General features: G+C 29.0%; 1 protein-coding gene across 1 annotated transcript; it reads left to right on the forward strand.

Moving 5' to 3' along the window:
* The first annotated feature begins 8,360 nt into the window (after positions 1-8,360).
* Positions 8,361-13,520, forward strand: LOC105761569 (probable mediator of RNA polymerase II transcription subunit 26b). The gene is made up of 9 exons (XM_012579420.2): positions 8,361-9,781; positions 11,168-11,236; positions 11,328-11,410; positions 11,780-11,832; positions 11,927-12,054; positions 12,167-12,194; positions 12,281-12,588; positions 12,667-12,757; positions 12,849-13,520. The coding sequence occupies exons 1-9, from the start codon at positions 9,299-9,301 to the stop codon at positions 12,971-12,973; spliced, it is 1,368 nt and encodes a 455-aa protein (XP_012434874.1). The 5' UTR covers positions 8,361-9,298; the 3' UTR covers positions 12,974-13,520.
* Positions 13,521-21,758: the final 8,238 nt, after the last annotated feature.

Below are 21,758 nucleotides of genomic sequence, written 5' to 3' on the forward strand. Positions count from 1 at the left end.
TATTTTAGATCAGAGAAAAAAAGTGTTTGAATTTTGATTCGAAAATTCATGATGTCAAAGTTACTTCAAGAAAAAAATGTTTGAATTAGTGCAGTCAATGCAAATAGAGAAAGTCATATAATATTATTTTTAAATTTTTGCTTAAATAAATACTTTTGAATAATTTAATCGATAAATTGTATTTTTGTAATTAATTTATTAAGATAAAAGTTTATTTATAATTCAGTCGACTTTTTTTTTTGTGTGTGTGTTTAAGCATAATTAAAAAAGGAATTCTTTTGACTAATGCTACCATCTTTGAAATTGAATTCAAGGGTTCGATTTCATTAATTACAACAAACAAAAAGAATAGAAGAAAAATCTATATCTATATTAGCTTTAAAAAGTTTTGATTGAGTTAGACTCAGTGGGTATTAATTATAAATTAAAATTTAATAGATAATCCTTATTGAGTTTTAGCTCGATTGGTATTGGTATTGTCATCAGCGCAGAAAAATATGGGCTCGAGTGCACTGAAGCGCATTATTCTCTTATTTAAAGTTTGGGAAAGGGTTATGGTGTATTTAAACTTAGATATATTTTAACAAAAAGAATTTTAATTTATTTCGAAAAAATGGCCAAGTTTTTTTAAGGACAAAAAGAGATCTTATATCTTCTATGTTATTTTAATTTTGAAAATTCTATAATATGTCTTTTTATTGGCATTGTGATATCGTTAGTATTTATAGAAGTCGAGACTTTAGGATCATAAGTGTTTAGATTTAAGTCTCATCACACGTAACATTATATGAAAATTTTAAGTTTAAGTCTTATAATATCTGAACTCTATCAATAATTTTTTGGCCTAAATTTAAATATATTTTAAATTTTCAACCCACTATAAATTTATAATTTGAATATTAATAATTCTACTTGTAATTTTTTTTGAAAAATATGTTCAACTCAAATTAAAAAGTCAAAAGTTTGACCTCTTTAAATGTTTTTTAAAACAAAAGTGAATTTATTATTTTAAACATATTTTTTAATACTTCAATCCCCATTTTCAATTTATAAACAAAGTAGAAATATATATTTCAATAATCACAAATATAATCTCAAATTATTACAGTACAATGAGAATTGGACCGCAATGGAGGCCAAGGCCTCCAAAACTACCGAAAAATTTCATTTTTTTTCCTATTAATTTTTAATGTGACCGCCAAATTTTTAAATATTTCCTTGTGACACTTAAATTTTCTTGAGAAATTTAGTTATTCTCTTCTAATTTTTTCAAAACTCTCGTTAATCTCACAATATATAATCAAGCTATTACAACACAAACAGACTACGAGTCGAAATAATCTAGATTATAACTAATTAATCGGGTTAAAACTCATACATGTCAACAATCATTGATGAGACTCAAAGACCCAAATCTGATTATTCAGAACCCAGAGTCTAAATTACATAAATTTTTTTTAACATTAATTTTATTATAAATTCTTATCATATTTTTTTTGATACAATGCCTAGAACTACCAATAACCCCTTACCAACCCTTAAATAGAAAGATAATACGTTTCAGTACACTTGAACTCGTATCTTTCTACACTGCAACAATATCGACGTTAATCGAACTAATACTCAATCGGCCTAAATTAAATAATATTTACAAAATTTCAACGTTGAATGAAAATGTCAAAAAAGTCATTCCCCTTGAAGTTAAGAAAAAAGCAGAGAAAGCCTTATCCTGAGTGGTCAAAATGTCAAAAACGTTTCTTCCCATTAGGTATGGGAATTTATAAATAAATAAAAGTTGTTGTGAATTGACTAAATTCTAATTGGAGAGTAAATCTAACATCACACTGCTGTCACTTTATGACCATGTGCCTTTTTTATTATTTTATTTTTGGATAAAATTAGCATTTGGTCCCTAAACTTGACAAATTTTCTATTTTTGTCCTTGAGTTTTTGTGGTCCCACATTTGTCTAGGAATTTGGAAATTTTTTCTCATTTTAGTCTCTAACCTTGAATTACGTTAAGGTGTGATGATGTGGTACTTGGATATTATACCATGTCATTACCTAAATTTTTTTTAAAAAATTTATAGCTTTTTTTGTGTGTTTTTTAGATTATATATATATAAAACTTTAGGTATAATGCAGGGGCGAAGTTAGGAAAAAAATTTTAGAAGGGGTCAAAGTGTAATTTTACTTTTACTAATTTAAAATTTGTAAATTTATAAATGGGCTAAATGAATAATTTTTCATTTTAAGGGGGGCGGGGCCCCTACTAACCCTCTAGATGCGCCACTGGTATAATGTGACATAGACTCAGAGTGTTACATCATCACATTTTAACAAAATCTAAATTCACGGACCAATGTGGGAAAACCTACCTAGTTTAGGTACTGAATGTTACTTTATCTTTATTTGCTATTCGATTTGATTTTATAACACTTTGTTTTACAAAAGTTAAAAAATTTGTTTTGTTATTTTAATTTATCAGAATTTAGTCATCTTACTATACAAAAACTATAAAGTTAGTCCGAGTGGGTAACTTTTTGAAAATTTGACCACTAAATCACGAGTTTGAAAATGATTACTTCCACAATTTATATACAATAAATTAATAAATATCAGCGATCAAGCATTTTACGTGCAAATGAATTAATAAAAACCAACTGTCCACTTTCATGTATTTACCAATAATGGACTAAATTTTTCGTTCCATAGAGTACGATGGCCAAATTTTAATAAATTAGAGAAATTAACTTATCAATTTACATAACATAGAGAGATGAAATGCTCGATCAAACCTAGAAGTGTGATCGAGTTGAGTTAAACTCAAATAAAAGCAAATTTGAGCAATCAACCATCAAGTTCTAATCTTGAGCTCGGTTCAAGACTTTATCGAGCTTGATTAAGTTTATTTTTCAATTCTCCTTTTTTATAATAATGGTAAAAATATCATAATATAATAATATATTAAAATAGAAAATTTAATTAAGCTCGCAAACCATTTGAATCGAGTTTACACTACTTAAATTTAACTCGACAAATAACTTAAGCTTATTAAAACTCAAATATAACTCGATAATTACCGAATCGAAATCAAAAACTTTTCAAGTAAACCTCCAATAATTTACTTACAATATTTTCCTTCATGTGTTTTGCAAAGCAACACGTGTATGGCCACGAGTAGCCCAACACCAATTGGGTGTCACCACCTGTTTCGTCGCAGCCGTGTGAGTGTTACATTCTACAGTAAAAAGGAGGAATGATTTTGTTTGAGTCATTGACTCGCCAAGCCCAACTACAAAAGGAAATACAAAGGGCACCTAACTCGATACGTACCTAACTCACTCAACATTGAGTCATAACTCATCTTCTCTCCCTAAAGTTTTATCACTTCTCATTATTAATTTAATCTGTTAGATTCTACTAATAACACGACATTTTAAGCCGTATTTAAAAATTCAGATTACAGATTCAAATATTTTCGACATAATATTTTACGAACTGTATTATTATAGGCCGGAACTTTTAAATTATTATTTGGTGCAGGCTCGAAACGAATTATAGATAGATATTTTGAAGGTAAAAGTTTCACGAGGTTTTTGTGTTGGGGGTTAAATTGTATTTTGCTCATTTGTATTAAAAATTAACAAATTAGTCCTTAAATATTATATTAAAGAGTAAATTGATTCTTTTGTTAAAAAATTCATCCATTTCGACTATTGAAAATGGTCATTGTACATAAGCATAAGGTACACATGGCGTGTTTGGTTATTCCGTAAACCACGCCAGTTTTTAACATTAGAAAATCGAAATGGATGAATTTTTTAACGGAATGACTAGCCTGCTCTTTAATTTAACGTATAGAGATTAATTTATTTTTTTTTAATAAATTGACTAAATATTATCTGAATAGGGATGGCATTGCAAAATGAGAATTTTTTCTTTGGATTTTAATATTTTTATTAATTATTCATAGCAGATATCCGATTAAAAATTTGGATTCGGATATTCAAATTATTATCCATTTTATTTTTATTATTTTGAAATTTAACAAATTTAAATATACTGTAAATAATTTAATTAATTTAAATTCAAATAAAATATTCAGATTTTAAAGTAGATTTTCACATCCCAAAATTATGAGAATATATATTATTTTATTTTTAAAATATAAAATAAGAATAAATGTCATCCAACTATTTTAGTGGTTGTTGTAATTATGACATTTGGATATTTTCATGACAATATAAAATTCTCTATGATATTACACCTACACGTGGAATATAGTGGAGGAAACATAGGTAAAATATGGTTTTAGTCCTTGTACTTTGATAAGATTTTATATTTAGTCCTTCTACTTAAAAGTTCAAAATTAAGTTGTCCTACTTTTATAAATAAAAATTATAGTTTGATCATTAATATTATTAGTATTTTTCTGTCAAGATTTGTCAACTTGGCATATTATTTAAATTACTTTAGTATGGCATGGTATATGATTGATGTAAAATAAACGTGTTAAATTGTAAAATTTTAACGGAACTACCAACAACAATAATGATTAGATTAATATTTTTATGTTAAAATGTGTAAATCATGCAAGCAAAAAATAAAACATAAAAGGTACTGACTTTCGCTCTAGTTTTCTAAAATAGTGTTAAAGAAGGGTTTGAACTTTTTTTTGTTCAAAATAGTCTCAAAATTTGGCAATTGTTCCCATATTCAGGTTTGAATTTTAGAGTTTTCAAGTAAATATCAAGGATAAACTTGAACTAAAAAATTTTAGGCCCCAATGTGGAGAGAATTGTTAAGTCCAAGGACTAACTTTGACTAAAAAAAGTTTAGAGACTAACTTTGGCAAAAAAAATAATTTTAAGGCCCTAATGTAGAAGCAATTACCAAGTTCAGGCTCCAAAAAATAATTTAACCATTTTTCTATTTTAAAATCATCACACAATCTAATTTAACGAAAGCCCTTTAACGGTGTTATCAATTGGATTTCAATTATCAAATCAGAAGAGTAAAGGGACTAAAATCTAAATATGCAAAGAGTACAAGGACGGAGAGCATAATTATACCATATTAGTTATAATGTTTAAGTGGGTACAATTATATATAGGGATAAATCTTAAAATTATACATAAACTTTGGTTTAATGTGTAGTTGTATACATGAACTTTAATTTGGTGTAGTTATATACATGACTTTTACTGTTGTTCAAATGTATGCATAGAACTTTAATTTTGATTCAATCATACACATTGAAAGAAATAATTACTTTAATTTATTTTTATATTGGATAAATACAATTATTTTTGTATGCAATATATAAAAATAAAAGGGTAAACTACCAAAATAGTCACTTTTGTTTGCCTCAGATTACATTTTAGTCACTTACGTTATAGTGTTGTAACATTTTAGTCAATGAACCGTTAATTGTCGTTAACGATGTAATGGTAAGTTGACGTGGTACGTTAAATCATCATTTCAAATGCAAAATTTAGGTTAAATTATACAATTGATTCTTATATATTTTTCGTCTTAAGCAATTTAATTTTTTTTCTTTTATGTTATTTTAACTTCTTTTTTATTGATTTTCCTTTCTCTTCTACTTGTCATTTTGTTTTCTTCCCTTCTATTATTTATGTCAGCAATTGGCAATGACTGGTTGGTTCGAAACAGATTTGAACAATGATATAAAGCAACTTAAGATAGCTTACTTAGGTGCATTATAGCTGAAGGTTCCTAAAAGACAAATAGAATGAAGACGAACAGCCATGTCGGGAGCCTGGTTTGAGAGGTTAAAATCTGCAATCTCTGCTTTGAAGTCTTCAAAAAGAAGGACATTGCTAGATCTGATATCTCTGTGGATAATCGAAGGTTAAACCTTCTCATGCAAATATTCCAAGCCACTTGTCGCATCAACCGCAATTCTTACCTTCTGCATCCAGTTAAGAATCAGACCCAGTTGTGCCCCTTGAACTCCCTTACTTCTTGTGATTCCCAAAAGCAAGAAACAATAAATGTCAAACTAAAAGAGCTTAACCTATATGCTAGGATATTTTAACAAATTGAAAATATAGAAAACTACGTTAAGAGAAATGGAGAATGGGGGAACACAAGGAGAAGAAGAAGAGAATGGGAAATAAAGAAAAAAATGAAAAGTTAAAAGACCATAATAGAAAAAAAAATTGCTCAAAAAAATAGGGACCAATTATATAATTTAACCTAAAATTTTCGTTTGAAATGATGATTTAACGTGCCACATCAGCTTAACATTACACCATTAAGGCTCAATGACTAAAATGTTACAACACGATAACATTTCAAATACAAGTGACTAAAATAGAATTTGAGGCAAACAAAAGTGACTATTATGGTAGTTTACCCAACATAAAATGATGCTATATCAATAATTGTGTTAATAATTTGTGAGAATTTGATCAAATCAAAAATTCATGTGTAAAATTGCACAAAACCAAAATTCATATATAGTTTTGAGATTTATCCCTTATATATATATATATTAAACAATCTCATTATAGATTTTGATCATATCTACTCGTTTTGACACAATGTTTAAAACTATCCATAGCCCCTCCTCGACCCATAAATAGGAGGATAATGCGTTTCAGCGCACTTGAACCCACGTATTTCTACATTGACAACAAGGCCCATACCAATGAAGCTAAAACTCAATCAACCCCATACATATTTTTTTATAGTTCTATATTGGAAAAGGATTTAGGGTTCTTTTATATATATATATATATATATAAACCTTAAAAAGTGGATATTCTCTTTAAATGGTAAGAAAATTTAAAATTATAGTTATTCTATTTATATATATAAAAGGAAAATCTTGAATTAAATATATAGGACACCACTTTAGTAATTTAATGGTATGTAACTTAGTAACTTACTCCATTTGCCATGGTACATTAAATATTGTTTTTATTACTAAAATTGTCATAAATTAAAATAATATAAGAAAAAATAGTTATTTTTAGCAATATATACAGGTGGATAAAAATACAGGCTGCCAAATAGATAATTTACCCTTTTTTATTATTTAAAATAAATTAATTAGTCAAAAAATAAAATTAATTAAATACAATTATCCAACTATCCATTTTCTAATGAAGAATCAATTAATTTATTACCACAAGTGCAGTAAAATTGGATTTGATTTTATGGGTTAATTGCATAAGGTATTCTTACGTGAGTAAAATTTTAAATTGGTTTTAAACTTTAAATTTATATCGATTGAATCCTTAAACTAAAGTGTTTTTTCAATCAGATCCTTTTATTGATCTAATAGTCAACTTTTACATTAAATATTAGCTTGGGTTTGACTTTTTAAAAAAGGAGTCGTATAATATATGGATTAACCTTTAATGCTGAAGTTAAATAATTATTAAACTAATGGAAAAATCAGTTTCGAAATATATATTTAATTTAAAGATTAAATTAAAATGTGACTTGTGATTCAAGAAGTTTAGAGTTTAGGGTTCAATTATAATCTTTTATTAATGATAAAAATAGGTTAACGATCTATCCGATTCAAACTTGTAAATTTAAATTGTGATCTGACTCAACTAATAAGTATATGTACATCATTTATTTATTTTTTCTTTATAATTTCTTAGTTAATACCCTTGATGTTCGGTAACCACGACTAAGGTTTTAGTTCAGCCAAGGTAAGCTCTTTCAGAATTATTAAATCGAAACCTTACTTAAAAGATATCAAACCCTATGCTAAAGTTACACAAAATCAAAATCGAAAATCAATCTGAACCATCGATTACTGGCAAAGTTGTTTGAACTGAACCGAATTAGTTGGTCAGACCAGTTGGGCCTAGAATCAGTCGGGTATTAATCTTGAAAGAGGTTTTGAACCGATTGACATATGAGTTGATATGGATTTGATTGAATTGGGCAAAAAAAAACCCCAATATTTTATTTTTAATAATTTATTTAATAGAACCGGATGAAACGAAGAATCAATGACTTAATCGATTCAACCACCGATCACAAAATAAAAAGAAAACTCTCAAAGCTCAAAGTTACTAAAATAGAAATAAGAAACCAGACCGGATCCGATTATCACAAATTGATCTACAAAATTTAATCGATCTAAATCTAATGGAATCGAACCCTACCCATTATCCCTTGATTCAATAAGCGTTAGATAAAACTAAAAATTCTTTGATCAAAAAAGACAAAAAAAAGTTAGAGAGAGAAAAAAGCTTGGTAGACCCAAAGAAAATTTCTATAATCTCCGTTTCCATGAAGAAACGTAATTCATTTTATTCAATTTTCTCTCTATTAGATTTTCCTTCATCGATCAAGTCAAACATTGCCCCAAAGCACCCCCTCCCAAAAAAATAAAAAATAAAATAAAATAAAATAAAAACCCCACCGAAAATTTTTTTTATCATAATCATAATTGTAAGAGGAAAAACAATCCCCTCAATCCATATCCAAAATCCCAATTGAGGTTTTCTTTTCCCTTTTTTAAAAAGATTATTTTTTATAAAAATAAATAAAATTTGTTTTTTAGTGATTGAAGGAACACCCATGGATTCGGGTCGAAACATGGATTGACCCATATAGGTATATCAACAACAAATCCAGAGAAGATTACATACAATTTGGTGATCTGTTGAGGCTGACAGCTTATATTTGCCTTCATCTGGTCTCGTTTCTTCTTCTTCTTTACTTCAATTTTTTTTTCTCATATATATTTGCTACGGTTGTTTCCAGTTCTCTTTTTTGGGTTAAGGGTTGTTGTTTTTCTCTCTCTCTTTAAAGGTTTTTTTTTCTAGTTCAATTTATTGTTGGGGTTACAGGTGATTTTGATTTTTTTTTCTGTTTTTTTTTTAAATTTTGATTTTAGGTTTTGTTTATGATTCTGGGAAATAATCATCCCTGAAGTGTTCAGTTATTGTTTGTTTTAGTTGGGAGGGGTTTTTGTTAGATTTCTTTATAGTTTAGCTTTTTTTTTCTCGAGAAGATTGAAGGGATTTTCCGGGAAAGTTTGTTTTCTTCCAGTGCTACTACGAGAATCTGGAAAAAGAAAAACAAAGAACCCAGATTTTGTTTTCATTTCGATCATCCATTTTCTTCATCAGATTACTAAAACTTTGAAAAAAACACACACACCCAAAAGGACAATATCGAATTGATTTTTGATCTTGTATGGGAAAAAAAATTGAATTTAATTGGAATCCGATTCTTTTGATCTGAATTGGATTGACCCTTGTTTTCTTTTTAAATTTCAATTTCATCGAAAAAATCCATGGCGATGAAAGGTTGGGCAACAGAACAATGGAGGGGCTATTTCCGTACGGCAAACTCTGATATATTCGATATAATCGATCATGCTATTATGGTAGCGGCTTTAGATTGTCCCAAAGAGTTCAGATTACGCAGAGATCGAATCGCTGAGAAGCTCTTTACTTGCAAATTAACTCGTTGTTCGGGTTGTGACCGGGTCGAGTTGGTTCTACCAGAATATGAGGATGATGATAACCCTACAGGCTGCCATGGGAGCTTTAAAAGAGAAGATGAGGAAGAAGAAGATGGTTGCGGGTTTTTTGAAGCTGGAGGTAGCAAAGAAAGTAAAGCCAACAGTAGTAGAGATGATCCTTTAATGAACCAGATTGCAAGCAACTATAGCTACGGTGAAGCTGAAGCTCTAACGGACGAAATCGAAGAAGAATCTATGATCGTTGGGGAAGTGTTTAGGATCAAAGAGATCCTACACAATTGTCAGGATGAGGTTTGTTTTTTTTTATGATTTTCAATATATTTGCTTTTCTGGGTTTTGTTTCAATTATAGTTTTTGATTGCTTGGATTCTTAACTATGTTTTTCGGATTCAAGTGTGAGTGTATTGCATGATAGTTTCTTTGTAGGATTTTTAGGGTTCATTTTAACTACTTATTCGGAGTTGAATATCGGTTTTTAACTTATTGGGTGATAGATTTTGATTTATAGTTTCTTTGGAGGATTCTTTTAACTGAATTATTCGGATTCGAGTGTGAGCGATGAATATCAGTTTTAAACATATTGCATGATAGTTTTTCTTGATAGTTTCTTTGTAGGATTCTTTTAACTAGGTTATTTGGGTTCGAGTGTGAGCGATGAATATCAGTTTTAAACATATTGCATGATAGGTTTTTTGATAGTTTCTTTGTAGGATTCTTTTAACTAGGTTATTTGGATTCGAGTGTGAGCGTTAAATACCGGTATTTAACGAATTGCCTCTTTCGAATTGCCTCTTTCGGGTTTTGTTTACATGATAGTTTGTCTGGGGGATTCATTTGGATTCGAGTGTGAGCGTTAAATACCGGTTTTTAACGAATTGCCTTTGGGGGTTTGTTTCAATGATAGTTTCTTTGGAGGATTCTAAAAAATGTATTCAGATTCGAATATGAGTGTTGAATACTGGTTTTTAACGAATTGCCTTTTTGGGGTTTGTTTCAATGATAGTTCTTTTTGGAGGATTCTTAACTACGTTATTCGGATTCGAGTATGAGCGCTAAAATGGTTTTTTAACTACTTTAACTACCCTATTCAGATTCGAGTGTGAGCGTTAAATCAGTTTTTTAACATATTGCCGTTTTGGGGGCTTGTGTCAATGATACTAACTATATTATTTGGATCCGAGTGTGAGTGTTAAATACTGGTTTTTAACAAATTGCCGTTTTGGGGTTCATTTCAATGATAGTTTTTGATTGATTGTTTCTTTTATCATTAATGTTTTGGAGGATTTTTAACTATATATTAGGTGTTGGAGTTCGAAACCGGCTTGTATCTGACACGTGTATGATAGATTTTTCTAGGTTTTTCCTTATATTTGTAGGATCATGGAAGAAGTTCATATCCTCATAAATGTTAGATGCAAATGTTCAATATTAGTTCAAGAAGAATGAAGAGTTCGAGCAACATGGATTTTTAACTTATTGTCTTTCTAGAATTTGTTTCGATGTATAGTTTCATTGGTTGTTGATGTTACTTGAACTCGAGTATGAGTGTCGGATATGGGATATGTTTCCCAACATCCACATGTTGGAGCAACATAAATTTCAATGTATTACTTTTTTTCGGGTTTGTTATGATAATTTATGAATAATGGTTTCTTTTGTTTTTAATGTTCGTTGCAGCCCGATTCTGTACTGTTCGAATCATTGAGGAAACTTCAGTTAATGGCTTTGACAGTGGATACTTTGGAGGTACTTCAATCGGAACCTTTTTCTCTCTTTTTGTTTTTCCGTTGTAGTGCTCAGAAAACAGGGTAATTTATTCATTTTTTTTCGTTTTCAGGCAACTGGGATTGGTAAGGCTGTTAACCGGGTCAGAAAGCATTCGTCGAAGCAGATCCGTCATCTTGCACAAACTCTCATCGAGTACGGATTTATTTCCCTTTCCTTCAATAATGTTGAACGTTTGATTGTGTTCTGCAATGAACATGATGTTTAATGCATGCATTCAATGTGCTCGGCTTCATAAATGACAATCATTGATTGGGTTTTTAGTGTTAAACTGTTAGCTCCGACTAAATGGCACATTGACTTTTGCTCACTCTGTCTTTTCCATTGGGATAATCGGAGAACTTCACTGGTTTAACAACTTACTTTAGTTTCTTCTTGGTTATTTATATGTATGCATCTATTTCTGGTGCTTTAATCTTGACCGTTTTGCTCTTCTTGACTAATTTAATATTGTCCCGGAACACGTATAGAAGTAAAATTTCACCCGGTTTTTACATATTGCAGTGGATGGAAGGAATTGGTGGATGAGTGGGTTAGTGCCACAAAGGCTGTTGCTGGTAAGAAATAGTTTACTGGCATTCGGTAATTCATGGAAACCGACATTGCTTCGTATTTTGGTTTTGTATTTATTCGTGAAATTTGTGAATGAAGGGGTTACTCCTGAATCTATGAATCCATCCGTTGATGAAGAAGTAGACGAGGAAGAAGAAGGGCTTCCGTCTCCTCCTTTAGACATGGATGCTCTCTTTGCTCAACCGACATCAATGGAGCTCTCTCAGGTCTTTACTTTTTTAACCTTTACGTGTTCGTGTTTTTTTTTTTTAATATTATGCTTGTGGACTGATTGGAATTATTTTTTCCCCTTTGTTGCCGGTCCCGTGTTATGTGAAGTTTTTTGATGGCATGGATGATGATGGAAGTGAGTTGATTTTTTTCCCTTTCTAATGCTTAGATAGATTGTGAGCCTTTAGATTCTCGATTTTGATCTGGGGAATGTTGTTTCAGATCCTGGAAGCAGTGGGGACTTTGTCCGGAATAATGGAAGAAAACCATCAGAGGAGAACCGGAATTTATCGAAGCGGAAACCGCAAACATCAAGTGAAGCAAATCCGACCCTGAAGAATGATAAGAGTCGACAAATGAAGAGACAAGAACCCATTACAAAGCCTAATAACAAGCCATCAACCACAAATGTTGGGTCCGGGAAACCTCCAAAACATAATATCGAACCAAAGGCCTCAAAAGAATCAAACTCGCTGCAGAAACCGGATAAAATGGCTGTCCCGAAAAAGCCCCTCCGTAGCCAACAAGACGTAAGTAAAATTATCTCTACGTACTTTGATCATGCATGTTCAAACTGTTTTTCTGATAACCGCCTTTTCTTCTATCAGAAACTCAAGCCTTCGGATGACGATGCTGTCCAAGAAAAGCTTGAGGCAACGAAAAGGAAGCTACAAGAGCGATATCAACAAGTCGAGAACGGTTCGTCTCTTTCCCCTCTAAAATCCCATTACGAATCCTCTGTTATTCAACTCAAAAACTGTCTATAACTTAACATCTCTCGTGTTAACAGCCAAGAGGAAACGGACGATACAAGTAATGGAGTTGCATGATCTCCCAAAGCAAGGTTCTGGCCACAAAAATCCACATTTCAAACACGGTAACCATAACCGGCAATGGGCAAATGGAAGGAGATAGTCTGTTTCTCTCTCTCTCTCTCTCACTCTCTCGTGTTTCGACGAGCGGTGTAGATAGCCTTTCCGGGTCTCTTCCGTGTTCGGGTGTAAGAATATACCAATAACACAAATGGGAAGCACACAAATGACCTGAAACCCCACATTTCAGGCTATCAAATAAGAAGAGAAAAAAAACAATTTTTTTTCTGATGGTCAAAGTTAAACACAGCTACAGAAAGGGACATTTCCGATAAGGAAACGGGTTTTCTGATCGAGTCTCCGTCGTAGATTTTCGAAACTTTTGAGGTATAGGGGCATTTTTTTACTGTTATGTTTTAGATAGGGGAACTGAAAGAATTATGGGTAAAAATGATATATGCATTTGGAGACTGCTACAAAGTCCATTGAAATCCATGTATAGAACAAGAACCCTAATTTTTTTACCCATCTTTTTGATTGACTTATCAACTTATCTTTCTTACCCTCATTAACCTTACTTGAATTTTCATGTAATAAAAAATAATAAAAATAATTAATGATGAAAAAAAAGTACAATGACTGTTTTTATACCGACGCGGATCGATTATTGAACTGATCAAGACTATCATATTGATGTTTATTTTTGATTCGGTATCTCGGCTTTTCTTAGTTCAATAGTCCAATTTGGGTTTTAAGGTTTTTAGGGTTTTCTTTGCTATGGTCGAGACGGGAGAGGTGGTTACAAGTTGCTCGTAGTTCTTGCATGAGTTGAGTGTTTTGTAGGGTTCGGTTTTAAGTGTTTGGTTTTGTATTTGTTGGAATTTGAATTTAGGTTAAGGGCAAAGGGTATAGATTTTTACAACCTTATCAACTATGGTAAGGATTAGTCATCTGTGACGAGGAGATTAGTATCGAATAAATATTTTGATTACGATTAAAAAGATATTTAATTTAAATTTGGCAGTTAGTGGACTAAAAGGAAAAAATTGTGACTAAAAATTTTCAAACGCGTTGAACAATTTAAGTTGAATGAAGAACACCAAATTAAAATTTTCCAAACACAAGATACTTAAAAAGACAATTTGTTTTTTTAATTTAAAATTTTGGTCAAATTATTAGCTTTGATATTTCTTTATTAAAATTTTAATTTAATATATTTATTTTTCCGCCAACCATGTAGTTGTCTCAAACTTAATCAACGTACCATATTGATAATTTTTAATAAAAATATTAATGACCAGATTAAAATTTCAAATTAAAATAATTAAAATTTTATTTTCAAGTTTAAAAAACTAATTCTAAAATATTCTCAAAACATAAAACCAACATCGCATTTTAATAAAAAATATAAATTAAATACAATACATAAAAATTTCATAAAAAATATAAATTAAATACTAATTTCTGGATATCAAAAGCATCTTAATTTTATTATTTTTTACGTCATTAGCACTCCAAGAACAAGAATCTAATAGATGCTTAAATTTTGGTGATAATGAAAAAATAAAATAAATAGAATGATGCCAAATCTTGGAATGTCGGTAACACTTGAAAATCAAAATTATATGAACCAGTGCGTTGTATTGTGTATTGAATTTATCTTATTCTTATCTATAAAATATTCCCAATAAAAAAAGTATTTCATTATATTAGAATATTCCTCATAGGGGCTTGCAATTTTGTAATATATAAAAGTTCCAAATTTGTTTAAATGAAAATTTAAGATAAAAATATTTTTATTTTAAAATTTGGGAAAAAAAATATGGGTTTAAGGTTTAAATTGCTTTTATGAATTTTTATGGTAAAATTATATTTTCAGTCCCTCTTAACTTTGATATTGAGTAAATTGATCCTTTTCAAGAAAAAAAACAGAGCAATTTAGTCTTTATCAATTTTGGAAGTGAGCAACTAATGACAATTAATCATAGTGTTAACGTCTCCCGTCAATTGTACATAATTTTGATTACTATAACAACAACATTTGCACATTTACCCAAATGTTGTGGGCTAAATTTGTTAATTTGACGAAATGTGTAAAATTTAAGGGCTAAATTCGTTATTATACTAATTAAAAACATGTATCGGTGATGAGAAACATTAACGTCATGATTAATTGTCCCTAATTACTCGATTTTGAAATGGACAGGAATTAAATTGCTCTGATTTTTTTAGAGGGACCAATTTGCTAATATCAATATTGAGAGGATTGGGAAGGTGATTTTAACTTTTTTTTATTTTTTTAAAATTGAGAATAAATGCATGGAAACATATGTATACTTTATTTTTCTAGATTTTTTTTAATTTGAATTTGAGAATAAATACATAATTTTTTTTCAAAAAAGACCTTTAAACAAAAAAAATTGAAAAGTATTATTAATTTAAATCATATATTTTACATATATTTTTTATTCAAAACAATTACTGATTTAAATTATTTAAATTCCTTTTTTAAAGAAAAATTTATTTCAAATTCTTTAATAAAAAAAGAAAAGAAAAGAAATTTGCAACATTACCTAACTGCTGTCGTTGCCCACTTAATTTTGGCGCGTGACATTTTCTGTCGACGGTTTAGATTATTCATGTGAGACGGACGTCATACATGACGCCATAAAAATGTAACCACTGTGACTGTTCACACTTATCCATTCGTGATATTGGCGTGTGGGGCCCACGCGTTCCGCCTCCATAATATAATAGTAGGAGGAGATTTACAATTGTCATGTAAACGTGTATTTCGTGTATTTTTCTTTTCTTTGCACATTTTTCATTTTTTTTTCTCTTTTGTAATAAATTTTATGGCAAATTATATTAGTAATCACCCGATTATGATTTTTTGTTCTTTAATTAAAAAAGTTATAAAATAGCCATTCAACGATTCAATTGTCTTTTTTGTCACTGAACTATCTTAGATTTTTGGGCAGTGGGGGGCCACTAATGGTAAAATCTCAATTTAAGCCTTTATAATTTATAAAATTTTAAGTTAGTAATAATAAAATTATATTTTGGCCTCCTAAAAAATGATAAAATTTTGATTTAACCCTTTAAAATTATAAGGATATAAGCTATTAAAATGATGAAATTGCATTTTTACTATTGTAAAAATATACAATTTAATTTCAGTCCCTCCAAAAAAGATTTTCTAGCTCCGCCACTGTTTTTGGGCGGTTCCATGCTAGTGACCAAAAAAGAAAAAATTGAACAATTAAGTGATTAAAAAAGAAAATTACTAATAGTTAAGTGACTATTTTATAACTTTTTATAGTTCAATGACAAAAAGGAAAAGAAAATCATAGTTGGATGGTCTCTACCATAATTTACCCTAAATTTTATTTTTTATTATTGTGATTAGATGATAACACAGTTGTTAAAAAATAGAAAAAATATTTTTTTTATTTTTTAAATGTTATTTTTCTACAAATAGGGTAGTTGCTTTAAAAAAATAAAAGATAAGTAAAAGAGCTAATTGCACCAAACATTCTTAAACTATGATCATCGTTTTAAATTGGTCTTTAACTTCAAAACATTCTACTTTCATCCTAACTATTAATGTTATATTAACGAAATCTTTTCATTATTAAAATCATTAATTTAATTATTAAATGATACGATAAATTTTATCGACATAATTTAAAATATAAAAAAAGTAAAATCGAGAAAATAGAGAGTAAACGATAAAACTTTTGTAAAAGCTTTAAAACCCTCAAAATCAAGATTTTCAACATCCATTTTACAGTATTTATTTTTCTTTAAATATTTCATTTTAAATTATGCTACATAAGATCGACATCTCATTTAACGGTTAAATTAATGGTTTTAGTAATGGAATTACCTTCGATTTTGTCACTTCTAACTCAAATTAAATTTATTTTTATATACATTCATTTTTTTGATAAACCTAGATGATAAAAAATATCACGAATTAGAAGTGTTAAATATGATATAAGTAACTAAAATAAATAGCAAAAATATCAAATTGAATGAATATAATTACAATTAGGGACTAAATAGCATAATCTAAAAATTATGAAAGATCAAATACGAAGTTATACCTTTTAGAAAAAAAGGATCCAAGGGATGGAAACCATGGACCTCGTTTATTTTTTTTAAAACTGGTGAGTGAAGGTTGTTTTGTGTTTTAGAAAACAGTGGGCCTTGTATTAAGAAAAAAAAAGGGTAAATTACACTAATGGTCATTTAATTATTAGTATTTGTTTTTATCACTTAATTATAAAAAATTATAAAATGTCATTCAATTATTCGACGCTTTCGTTTTTTGGTCACCGAAAGTTAAATTATTACCAAAAAATAATTTGGTAGCTTTTAAAATTAACATAATAGCAATTTTCACCATCAATATTTATATATCGTGTCAATTTAGTTTTGATTTTAAAATATTTAACTCTCAATTTCATTATTATTTTGCAGTTTGCTCCTTGTGCAAACGTGTATTCCGTGGGTCTGTTTCTTTGCACATTTTTCTTGTTTTTTCTCTTTTATAATAAAGTTCAAAAATATATAGTTGGATTATGACACATTTTTGAAAAAATATAAAAATTTTAAAACTAATTAATTTTTTCTAAAAAGAAGATAATTATTTTTAAAATAATAAGGATTAAAGAAGAAATGTGTTAAAATCTGATTAGTTGATAATTAAAGGATTAAATTGAAAAAAGGAAATATGTAGATGATTTTTCTATATATTACAAGGGGCAAATGGCAGCAACAAGAAGCAGCAAAAATAAATAAAGGAAATAAAGGAAATAAAAGTAAGGAAAAGAAAGGAAAAATCTAGAAAAAAGGATTCTCTCATCATTATAAATAGGTCCTTTGGCTGAATTTTGGGAGGTTTTGTCATGGTTTTCTTCAAAATTGTTTTTAGAAAATAAAAATGAAGTTTTCCATTTTATTCAATTTGGCCCTTTTTTTTTATTTTTAACCTAAATTCTTTAAAATTTTTATGAAATTAAAGTGGGATTTCACACCAAAGTCTAATTCAAGAGTGTTTTCTCATATGAAACCAATCACGGAGGCTTGAAGATGAAGATGGAATTGAGAGAAAACGAGGGTAAATTATTTTGTTGTATTTATTTAATTGTATAATTCGTTGTGAAATTGCAAGAATTTGGCGTAAATAATTATTTTCTATATTTAAACTTATGGAAGTATTGTGTTTATGTATGAAGTGAATAATAAATTATTTTATGAATAATTTGGCAAATGATTTTAAGTGAATAACTGAAAGCAAGAAAGTGCGAGTGTTTTTACTAAGAATATTTTAATTTTGAATTAATTATCTTGAATGATGGATTTATGAGTTTATTATGATGAAAGTGGTAAATATTTATTTTGAATATTAATTGGATGAGTAAGTTGAAAAATGAATTGTTAAGTGATTAATTTGATAAAATTTGAAGTAAGGATCAAATTGTAAAATTTATAAATTTTCGAATTCTACGGGTTTGAGTAGTGGAATATGAAATATTGATGTAGAAACTAAATATATGATTATGAAATATAAAAATTTATGTAACAACCCGATTTTTAGGGGTGTCGAAAAATGGTGGTTTCGGAATCCTATTTCTGACGAGTGAGTCCGTAAATATTATTATTTAATATTTACGAGTTTATTTTGAATTATATTGAAATTTGGATTAGAAGATTTTATTGAATTGATAATTAATTAAGGTACAAGTGTATTGACCGTAAGGTCAATAGTGTCGGAAAGTGATGTATCGAGACATTGTTTCCGAAAATCGAACTCGTAATTATTGTTATTAAATATTTACGAAGATTGAATTGAAATTTTAATAGGTAACTTTACTGAAAAAGAATTGTAGTAGTCATTCATTTTATTTTAATTCATAACCTTGGTTGAGGAGGGAATTTTGGTTTGGTAGTTGGACTATTAATTACGAGTGAGCAAAATTCGATTCAATTCGAAAAATTTGATGAAAATTTTAAATTTTGGATTAAATAGTTCGAGTTATTTGGTTCAATTCGAATAAAAAAATTAAACTTTTCGGTTTAACTCGAATATGAATTATACAATTCTAGTTATCCGAAAATCCAAATAAGAAAAGACAAAATAACGTAGTTTTGATAAATGTTTACCCATTAAAAAGGCAAAAAAATTATATTGTTTATGTAGTTAAATAATCTTGTACTCTATCTACTAATTAAATAATCGGCCCATGTAGACGCAACATTGAGTATAAATAATATGGTTCGTTAATTCGATTCGATTCAAAAAAATTCAAATTGAGTTCGGTTATTAAAATAGGATTCGTTAACTTGACTGACTCAAAATTCTTTTACTCGATTCGACTCGGCTCTATCACCCCTCATTATGCTTAATACTTTATAATATTAACTAATGAGTTAAGGTGTGCATGGCGTTTGGTTGGGTGGCCGGTTGCAAACATGGGAAATTCGTCAATGATTGTTCCCACTGTTATCATCTAATTTTAATTAAAAATGGTTTTTCTTGAGAAAAATGGATGGGACGGTGAGAAAGAAGGGGGGGAAAAAAAGGAAAGAGGGGTGAGAGCTTCATCTTCTTCTTGTTTAGTTTAGCCATTGGAGTAGGGAGGAAGGTTGTGAACAGCGGCTGCATGGGGGAAGAAATCCTCGATTTGGAAGCATTTCGCTAAAGGAGATGAAGAGGACATTGGCAAAAAAGAAGAGTGAGGGAAGCTAGGTTCGGCTTTGGGAGAACATTATATGTGAGTTCTTCAAATTTTTATATTTTACGGATAAGTCTCAAAATTATACATAAATTTTGATTTAATATGTAATTTTATACATGAATTTTAATTTGGCGTAATTATAGACATAAAACTTTAATTGTGATTCAAATGTATACTTAAAATTTTAATTTTGATTTAATCATACACATTTAAATAAATATATACATTAATTTACTTTTATATTGGATAAATATAATTATTTACATATGCAATATATAAACATAAACGGATGTTATATCAATAATTGTATTTATGCGGTCATTCTACTGCTAAGCTCCATTACCTCCCTAACGATAGTCCTACGTGACAGTTGTTGGGATGAAAATAGGTTTTTAATTAAATAAATTTAATTTGGATTGTTGTGTAGGACATCCAAGTTGACATTTAAAACTCATTTGGACTGTCACGTAAGACTGCTGAGATAACGGAGCTTAATGGTCGAGTGATCACTTCGTAATAAAACGATAACGTAAGTGACTAAAATATAACATTTCAAATATAAGTGACTAAAATGTAACACGAAGCAAATAAAAGTGACTATTTTTGTTTTATCCTAAAATTAATAAAAGATTAATAATTTTTACGGTAATTTAGATTATTGATGTGACTTTTTTTATTTTTATGTCACTTCAAGAATGTTATATATATATATATATATATAAGATTAATCCATTGAAAGAGAGGTCAATCCTTTTCTTTTTTGTAGAGAATTACAAAAGGATATCACGAATCCAACTAAAAGGGATTGATATCTCACTAAAAGGATTCTATCCCTATTCTCAAGTATTATTTTTAAATGAAAAAGGAATTTGGTAGGTTAAGGGTAAGGTTTTTAAAATCGGATTAGTAATTAGATAGTTCGAGACATTGATTTGTTGTATTAATCAGCTTAATTGGTTCGATTAAATAAATTATTAAAAATTTATAATAATAAAGATCATGTTTGATCGATTTTTTAGCTCGGTTCGACAGTTCATATCGATTCGCAGGTCAATCAATCTGATACTTGTCTCCAGATCGTTACCCCGACTGCTTTAATTCAGTTCAAACATCACTGATTAAGGGTAGAGATATTTATAGGCTGAGCACTCGACTCGGCTCATTTTGAATCAGGTTTCGACCAACTCATTTCATTATTAAAAAAAATAAAATATACTAGAAATCAAAGCGAATACATTAACCGACTAAAATTAATCAGGTATCGACACATTACGATCAACAAGCAATAAACCTTGCACCGAACTCGAAGATTCTCCAAACAACTGTAAACTTAAAAATTCAATTTCAGCCCACTTAACCATATAAAAGTAACTTTATATTAATATATATGTATAATTAATTTTTATTTTATTTTTAAATAATAAATAGATCATTTGAATGGGTTAAATTTAGTTGGGTCTAAATATATTTCTAGAATCGGACTTACCCATTAACACCTGTAGTTAAAGGGGATATTCCCTTTTAAAAAGTTATGAATCTTTTTAAATCTATTAATGAGAATAATAAAGAATAATCCATAAGCCCATTCCGTGCATGAACAGCTTATCATTACCATTAGAAATTGCAATAACCCGACCCAATTTACAGGGTTAAGATATTTTTTTTAATTATAAGATGAAGGTAAAATCTTAACAACAACGCGATTAGCGCGACTCGGATCCAGGCTATATCTAGGGTGTTAACACACTGACCTTTAGGCTAATATACGAGATTTAGGGTTAACATCTTTTTATTATTTAGATAGGGTCTAGATTATACTATTTTAAGATTTTTAAGATTTTGGGGTGTATTTAGTTGGGTGGAAAAGTGAAAGGATGAGCGGAGGGAGTGAAAATAAATTTTGAGGGTACGGGAAGAAAAGCGTGAGAGAAAAAAAGAAGAAGGAAGGATGACCATTTTCTACCATTGTACATAAAAATTAATCATTCCAAATTAGAATGATCAAATGAGAGAAAATGAGAGAGTTGCATGTTATTTTTGAATATTTTATTTTATTTCCTCCTAAATTTTAATGGTTTTAATTTTTAAAATAGTTTTATATTTTTTAAAAATTAAATCTAAAAATAATAATTTTGTGTCATC

This window comes from Gossypium raimondii, chromosome 11 (genome assembly GCF_025698545.1).
Source record: "Gossypium raimondii isolate GPD5lz chromosome 11, ASM2569854v1, whole genome shotgun sequence".
Lineage (NCBI taxonomy): Eukaryota > Viridiplantae > Streptophyta > Magnoliopsida > Malvales > Malvaceae > Gossypium > Gossypium raimondii.